Source organism: Gavialis gangeticus, unplaced genomic scaffold (genome assembly GCF_001723915.1).
Source record: "Gavialis gangeticus isolate Ggan-Ray unplaced genomic scaffold, GavGan_comp1, whole genome shotgun sequence".
Lineage (NCBI taxonomy): Eukaryota > Metazoa > Chordata > Crocodylia > Gavialidae > Gavialis > Gavialis gangeticus.
In genome coordinates, this window is record NW_017728994.1 from 60962695 (window position 1) to 60971943 (window position 9249).

The 9249-nt window shown below is 35.7% G+C and overlaps 1 protein-coding gene across 2 annotated transcripts in view; it reads right to left on the reverse strand.

Annotated features, from left to right (window-relative positions):
• The window catches only part of FAM204A (family with sequence similarity 204 member A), a 26632-nt gene that overhangs the window by 2113 nt on the left and 15270 nt on the right, over window positions 1–9249 (reverse strand). For both annotated transcript variants that reach the window (XM_019502901.1, XM_019502902.1), the window contains exon 7: window positions 348–454. In XM_019502901.1, the coding sequence (XP_019358446.1) occupies window positions 348–454 (107 nt within the window). The remainder of the gene's footprint in view (window positions 1–347; window positions 455–9249) is intronic.

Sequence of the window (9249 nt, forward strand, 5' to 3'; positions counted from 1 at the left end):
AAAAAAAAAAAAAAAAAACACATTAGGATCCATTACAGTATATAGTTGGAAGTTTTCAATTAATTATATTTAACTGCCATAACAATCAAAATTCAGTTTTTAAATACTCTTCTAATTACAAGAGGATTATTATAAACATTTTGACAATATATCAGTATTAGTAAAGACTATATTTAGTCTGCTACCCCACTCAGGAAAAAAAAAAGTCAAGGTCAAACTAAACAAGTATTAAGATTAAAAGATTAGTATAAACCCATCTGAAGTAAGGACACAGGTGCTGAGAGTATTATATGTGTCTAACACCAATATACTCTCAGATCTTGAATATAGTATTAAAGCCAGCATACCCCCATGCAAGCTTCTTCTTTTTCCGAGCTTCCTGGGAAGCTTCTGTTTCCTGCTTGGCTTTTACAAAGTTGCGACAAGCTACAGCCTTGGCAATTTTCACACCCAGCTAAAAAGTAGTGAGGAAGAACAAAAAAAAGGCAGTCAATAAAGGCAAATGGTTCACATCAAACACCAGGCCTACCAATGCATTGCTCAGCGTTAGATTATTTCTTAACAGCCAACAGGGGTTTTGATGTCTTTTGGGTATTAAAGACAGATGTACCCTAAAGACTAAGCAGAATGAGATTTTTCCAGGGAGAGATCTAACTTCTGTAACAAATGTTCATTTAGTCCTTGTTTTTCTGTCCAAAACGAAAAATAAGTGAAACTTGTCCCCACCTGCAGACCCTTATCAACCCAAAAGACAACAGAGTTAAGGAAGTTAGGGAAAAAAGAGCAGTGATGTATTGGGCTCTTACTAAATATTAAGATTTTCTATACAATCACACCTGATTATCTTTTACAAAATAGACTAGATGTAAATTAACTACTCTTAAAAAAAAGTCCATGAGAAGGGCAATGGGGAATAGCTTCTGTACTTGTCATTACTAGGGCACCTGCCACCACCTGGTATTAGTTCCTGATGCATCTCATTAAAGAATGAAAATTATATCTTCAAGCCACAAACACAGAGAAAAATGTTGGTAATGTGGAAGAGTTTAGAGCCAAATACTAGAAAAAAAAATATGCATTTTTATTTTTAATCACTGAATAATGAAATGCTTGAAGCACTGAATGTTATTAGACAGATGAACCTATGATCTCAGATTTTTCAATAAGATAAGCAACATCAGGCCTTATCAATACACTAGAAGAGGAAAACCTAGCATTCTGGAGAAGTGCCACTGCAGTAGTCAAAACTCTGTCGAAGATTAATGAACCAACTTCCCTGCTCATCACTAATGGGCAATATTATATCTTCTAAATGAAAAGAGACCAAATTCCTGAGCACACCTTAAAACCTTTTATAACACCTTTTTCAGGAAGAGTAGCTTCAACGGCGCTGGTCAAAGTGTTAATTTAGAAAATTACATTGTACCCATTGTCAAAACACTCTTTGCTTCTAGTTCTCCATTACTGCAGTCCTGTAGATCAGGCCTATCCAACTTCTAAGTCCCCAAAGGCCATACGCTGGACAGATCACCAGAGTACACAGATGCACCCCCCTGCACTGCTGCCCCACATGGGCAAGATCTCCAGCCCTTTTAGATCCCCCATTCGACACAGCCCGGCCTCACCCTCAGCTCCCAGCACCGAATCAGACTGCCCTGCCTCCTGGGGCGAGAAGGACAGGAAATGGCAGCCAGGAGGAAGAGCTGGAGTCCAGAACTACTATTGCAGCCAAATCAATGAGAGGCAGCAACAGCCAGGTGAGAGCCAGGGGAGTTGGGGTGGGGGGATTTGGGCTGCAACTTAACACTTCATGTGCTCCCAGTTGAACAGCCCTGCAGATATTGCATACTGTTCAACCATGATCACATTTTACACAAAGCAACTTAAACAATGTATTTTGAGAGAACATGGGATATATGTTAAGATAATGCAATGGCTGTTAGGTTATTAATTTTTAATAAACTTGCATGATATTCAAATAAGCTTCTGGCAGACTAGAAGCTGAATGCCACACAAACTTAGTCTCTAACTGAGAACTGAAAGGAGACCAGAATGTAAGATCACCCAAAGTGGGAACTGCTAGACAATAACAATTCTGAAATACAATCAGAAAATTATTCTCATCGTTTCCAATCCTGTACTGAATGCTCCTTAAGTTCTGTTCACTAGATGGATTTTGTGATATCTGTGCATAAGTAGAGAGAATACAAATATAAAATGAAAAAAACTGCACTCTCAAAACCTATGCTCTTTTAGTATAGTTGTCTGGGAGAACTTATTTCACCAAAATTGCCTTAAAAACATTGGGGTATTCACTCAACTGTCTATGTCCTGCTACAATTATACCCTGAGCCTGACCAAAAAGTCAAGTCAATGAACATCTTCATAAACACTGCCCTGGCACTTTTCCATATAAAATCAAAGAGAGGAATGAGTGAGTGTAAGGGTCCAGGTAATGTTCAAGGCCAACTGCTGTCATACATGAACTGAGCTACCATTTACACTTTTGGGGCAGGGGATGGTGGGAACCTACCCATGTAAAACTACAGGGCTAAGCCCAAAGAGTGCAGTGTTTTCACATCTAAACTTACAAGGAAAGCTGGCTATTGCACAATGATTACATATGACATAGTACTGGTACCTGCATTTTATCGCTGACTGTGTAACAACAGCAGCACCTGATAAATTAGACAGGTAGTGGATTGAAACTGTTTCTTATTACACAGAATATGCTCCTTTTAAATCTCCACTCTGCACCACTATTTTACCTACCTGTCATATTTTGTGATAAACCTAGACTGTGAGCTCTTTGAGGCAGGAACTGGCCTGGTTGATTGCTGAGCACTCCTAGCACAAAAGGGTTCTAGCCCTTGAGACTAATCGGCACTGTCATAACAACAGCTGTAAAGCAAGAATTAAGCACCCATAACAAAACCAAAACTTCTCTCTAATCTAGTTTTAGCATGAGTTTGTGCCACGGATGTCTTTATGGAGTCTTCCTGATACACTAAAAGTCAGTATTTAAAAGTACTTAATCATTTGCATCATTAACACTATGATTAAATTCTTGCCTGGCTGTTAATAAAATACAATCCAACATATTATACAAACCAGCAATTCAATATACTGACACCTGCACTCTAAAATCTGAAGTTAGTTGCAAAGATTTTCTCTCTTTCAATTGTCAACATGCAGCCATTTAAGCACAACTACAAATCTTGACATACTTTGCTATAAAAAAAAATCCTAGCAACCTAAATCCTAGGTACATTTACAAATAATCAGAACTAGCACAATCTTGAAGATACATCAGAAAAGCAGATGCACAATAGATTTAAATGCAACAATAGGTATGTGCATGAAAAAATAAAACCATTTTAACCTCAAACAGAGCAAACCAGATGATTTAACTGACAAGAAGAGCTGTGTATTTAAATATGTCACCTCTGGATTGTATTTTGCCATGGGTATTAATCCTTCTAGTTATTGCCTTGAAATATAGTGCATTCAAGCAGGGCTTTGATATTAATAGACAAGCCAATATATAACTGAGGTCCGTACAAATATCTGGAAAAAACCCAACATCTTTTACTCCATATTTCTTGGAAGGCTGAATGAGAATCCTTGCATCTTTGAAAATTATGGGACAAGAAGATCCTCCATAGTGGATCTGGAAGGATGGGAGGAAAACACTCTGCAGCATTATGTTATCGCTTATGGGCTACATAAAACCCAGTTTGCAAAACATGAAAACAAGTGTTATGTATAAGCATTCAAAAACATTTTATTCAGCTTAAGCATCATCTGCTCCCACCCACACCCAGACGTACATCTTCACTTCCCCTCCCCAAAGAATTCCATAAAAGCTTGGCAAAGGGTTTAACATTAAAAAAAACATTTCAGGTCATCAGATAACTCAATAAAATACAATGTTGTAAGAAGTAAGAAAACATGAATAAAAATATACACAACAATTTCTTGTGTAGGCAAAGTATCAGCATTTTCCATATAGAACACCCAATATTTTGCTGCATTTTAATTAAGGTGTCTAAACATTATCACAAAGAACTGCAAATTGGTCAGAGCACGCAGTAAGGAAAATTAAGCTCTAAAGGCTTTTTATCACCATATTTCAGGAACCAAGGGTGTAAAATGTTCTAATTTGGGATATATTAAAAGCCATAAAAGGTCTTTCAAAAAGATTAATGGTACTTTGCTTGGATTTAAGATAAGGGCTTTAGCTGGTTGGAAAAGCAGGGCCCTGGCTAGACCCTTGAGGCATTCATCTTTACAGCCACTTGGAAGATTTGTAAAAGCGTCTGCATAACCTCAAGCAAACGCACTGCGACATTTTTTTTTAATTCCTTTCAATTTTACAGGTTTAAAGTGTGTAAATCATATTGGGTAGTAAAGTAGATATAATGGTTCATCCTTGTAACATAGTATAGATTTTTTAAGACAAACTTTTTAATCAACTTAGTTTCTATGTGGCAAAAATCCTTCCATTTTCAAAGTTCACTGATAATTGTTTCAAATATCTTCCTTTAGGACCGTAACGTAGCATAAATGCAAACTTCTGAGCCATTATGTGTCATAATTTTTCTTTGCTCATCTGAAATTGTTACCTTGCAGTATTTCTGAAGCATCTCTTCTTTCTGAACGGTTTCAAGGCACTTATTTAAAAATACCAATTATCAGACTTTAACTTTTTATGGAATAACAGGTCCCCATGAAAAATATTTATGCTATTCTCTTTTGTTCTTTAATTAAATGAAAACAGATGTTTTCTGAAGTAAAGCGGAACCATTACTGGAGTACTTAAAGTGTTAAGGTCTTTAATTTTTATATCAGTTCGGTCTACAATTCCTGATTGTCTTTACTCAAGCTCAACATTAATGTCAAGCAAGTTACCTAGGAGACGAAAGAGATCAAAGAGACAAAAAACCCTCAAATGTCTGATTAATCAAGCCTGCAAACAGCTTATTTCTTTTAGCCTGCATGCAAGTATGAAAATGAGATTCTGGGAGCCGTACATTGTGCAGATTTGTTCATTCTTATCAGAACAAAGCCAGCGGCAGCTTATTTCATGGATCATTGGCACTGTCATCAGTGCTACACAGAACGGGTGACAGCTCCTCATTTTGAGGCTTGAACAAAATTAGCAAAAAGTCGGCACAAATTAGCCTCTCATCTTTTTAGTAATATGACATTATTCATTTACTTTTTATCCAATTTTTAATTTTTTCGTTGTCAGCTATCCCTTTCTAGTGTTTCTTGCACAGCATCATAAAGCACTTTTAAAACAAGCAGAGAAATGGCTGAAGTTAAAATAGTACTGTAAAGTTCAGGCAGAAAAAGAGAAAACATTTTTACTGAGCAGTAACAGACATTTACTGTAACTTTCAGAAAACTTTCCAAAAACCTTCAGATATTTAGCTTGGAATATTATGCAGCGAAGATCCTTCATTAAATGAGAAGTCATGTCGTAAAATACAAACTCTCTATAATGAGATGGATTCAAGAACTGCTCCAGAAATGTCATATTTAGGTGAGGTACAAAATGCTAAACCAAGAGGCTTTTACAAAACATCTACATTCAAACAGGTCCCGAAGCATCCCATGGTCATACCAGAGAAGCCAAACAGCCTTTTAATACTGTATTACAGTTTCTCATCAAATATGAATCTAGTTATTTCAGGCTTGCCTTTAGCAATGATTTTCTCCTTTTATGTTATGGAATGTTATCCACTGCTGACTTATATAAAATATATAAAGCAAACAAGAATATTGAGTGGATTTTGCAGTGAAAATTGTCTGCGTTCAATGATGTGCTCAACTTTCGCTGTAAAATAGTTTGTAATACCTTTGTTGTTTTTATGCTGGGTATTAAAACATCAAATTATATTCAGACGACACAGTAACATAGCAAGGACAGAAACGTTGTAATATTTAAGCTCTTTTCTAGATTTAAACATTTGTATGCAAGAAACTTCTTCCATTCATACAGAAAATACAGCATTAAAAAATTAACCATAAGCTGTTAGATGCTTTACACAGTCTCCTTATAAAAAAGGCACTTTTAAAAAAAAGAACTGTAGTACTGTTTTCAGCAATTTCTTTATCTCTGTTCTTCTAAGTAAGAAAGCTTATTAACAAGCTTTGAACTTAAAATCACATTTACAATAATGTGCCATCAACAGTTTTATAAGCTAATTAGAAAAAAAGATTAATTAATGACTGGCTGCTAATAAAATGGCAATCATGAAGAAAGAAACCAAGGGTGCTAAGCTTCAACTACCACCAATTAAGAGCTAATTACAAACAAATTATATATGTGTTTTGCTGTGGGCTTTAATTTACTAAAATGGTTTTAATTAAAAGAGAAAACATGCTGATTAATTGAACTGCAGAAAAAATCTACAGTATAAACTGTGCTTTGTCTGTCTCTTTAATTAGACTTGTAACATCTGAAATCTTTTTTTAAGGTTTGTTAAAGAAAAGATATACATAATTAAGGGAGCACAAGAATTTAATTCTAGGTGATAACCCTGTCATATTCCAAAGGTTAAAAGAAACCAACCTCAACAAAGAGAGAGATTTGGAGGCACCTTTGCTAAGTGTTCCAAAGAAAACCATCACTGATATATAATACATTTCTCTTTCTTTTCCCCCAGGCCTTTCAATACACCAGAACCCCAAGTTCCTTAGTTACATTTTTTTAAATTTGTTTCAATTCCTTTGGGTACCTATACACATAATAGTAAGTTCTGAAAAAAATACTCCAATAAAAATTTAGAAACATAATTCCTCTTGTAGGATAATGGTAATAGAGCAGGCAGCTCACCATGCAAACTGATTAATTTACCTTATGTATATCCAAGAGGGGGACGTGTATATGATCCGCTGATCATATGCTAGATGGATTTTCTTTAAATGGCTGGTAGTTGAAAGAACAACTCTCAAAGGCTTTATTAACTCTGCTGTCATGCTTCCTTTTCTAAATTAATCAGGTTAGAAGTTGTTTCCAAATGATGACCATAACAATTATTAACATGTGGTCAAAAACCAGCACAACAAATATTCTTTCCATTTTAATTGTAACACAATGTTCTGTTGTAAGGTGAGAATGGTACCCCAATGAAGGACTAATAAATTTGCTGGATTATACAACAGATATTTTATCTAAGTGCGATTGTAATAATGGGGTTTCCTGGTAAATTATAGCTTCTGAAATCTTTGACCAAAATGCCAGAAGCCACTAAGCTATAGATTTAGAAGTAATGCTGTCAAAAAACTGGCTCTTTAAGAGACTGACAACTGCTTCAGTAATTTATTACTCTAAACTACACGATATTTTAAAGCCTCCTTTGACAGGTAAATCTAATGTGGTCAAGATTATTTTATTTTGTTCACATTACTGCCTTCAAGCTAATGCACTCTTAGACAATGCGGCACCCATGCAGCAATAGTAACTAGATAAAGAAAATAGCAAGTCAAAAAAAAAAAAAGTTTGAAGTTTAGCCAAACAATTCTTAGAACTATTAGAAATATACAGAAACTTGTATTCTATTTCCAGGGATAGAACACAACACTTTGAACTCAATGGCAACTGTGAAAGAGCTTTCATCAGCAAGACCCTCCCAAAGTATTTTTCAGGTTTAAAAGTACATTTTAGAACAAGTTTACAGAGAATTAAAATAGCCACTGACTTAAGGATACATTCACATCTCAACATGCTTAATCAGATAAAGATGTGAACAAATATTTGAATAGATTACCCGTATATTGATCAGAGCACTATTACCAAGTAATTCAAATCACAGCCTTTACCTTTTCAATATTAACTCTTTAGTCTAATAAATGCTGTAAGTGACCCACTCGCATTCATTTGGAGAAAATTAATGTTTATGCTTAAAAATCTACTCTGTTAAAAATATCTGTATTGATTAGAATGATTTTCAACCATATTCACTACACATGAAAAAACTTTCTATTAATTCAAGCTTGGTTAACCTATTTTTATAATGCTGTGAAACAACTTATTTAAACTCAACTCAGGGACTTTCTACACAAACATGCATGGGGCGGGACTGCTTCAGATTCCTTGGATAACTTCTACATTAATACTGAAATACTTTTCTTGACAGGTCTCAGTTTAAATAAGCTATCATTAAATATACTGTGTTGAAACCATAGCCTCAGGTACTCAGTTCTATATCCAAGCAGTACAGCTTTAAAATATCACACACTTTGCCAATGCTGAAAGTCTTAGATTACAATGCCGATATAATAAAGATGGCACTTGGACTGCAACAAAAATATGCTGCAACTGTGAATACTTATACTGTGCAAGAATAAGAGCTAAAATAACCAGTTTGAACCAACGTTTAAATGTATGCTCTAAAAAATAACTACCAGAGTCCTGTTCACAGTACTTAAGACCTACAGTGAAGCTAATTTTTCCCCCCTTTTTAAGACTACAGCACACACAGGTTAAACTCTAACTCTGTACCTGTGTATCTTACAGAGTATAAGGCATGCATATGCTGCAAACTACAGTGTAGTATAGAGATACATGGGCAATTTCATTGCATCAACATGAAGTTTTTCAAAGGTAAAGTCTGCACAAGTATGAAGAGTCGTCCAGAGAATCTGACCCTTTGGGAAGAAGGGGAAAGAGGACTTGCTGGGGTGTAGGGCCTGGATTCTACGTTTCTGGAGACACACGTGCCCAAAACTTGTCAAAGGACATGGAGTTACAATCACTGTGTGAGCCTGTTAACTAGAACAGCGATAGTGAAGGGGAAGTGTTAATTATTCCAAAGACTAGAGAAGTCTTCACAGGAAGTTTGGTGAAGGGAATGGGATGAATTTCACCACCCACGTGCACACACAACTTCTATTAATAATCAATGTCATGTAGCAGCAATGAATGCACATTAAACACAGGCTACAATCTTGCCATTAGAGCACAGTCACTTTCAGAGTGCAAAGCTCCACTTGGGAAATTCCTATGAAGATGAGCAGATGTAGCCAGCATGAGAGGACCTGAAGCAACTCTAATGGCAAAACTAGATTTTAAAATTTGATTAATTTGCTACTTCCCCAGTTATTTTTTAAATAGCATAGCATATCACTACCTACGATGCATACATCTATCTCCTCTTTGTACATTGTTCCTTGTGTACTGAACACCAAATTGAAAAACTATCACTTTCCTAACTGTACACCTGCCACAATGCACAACAG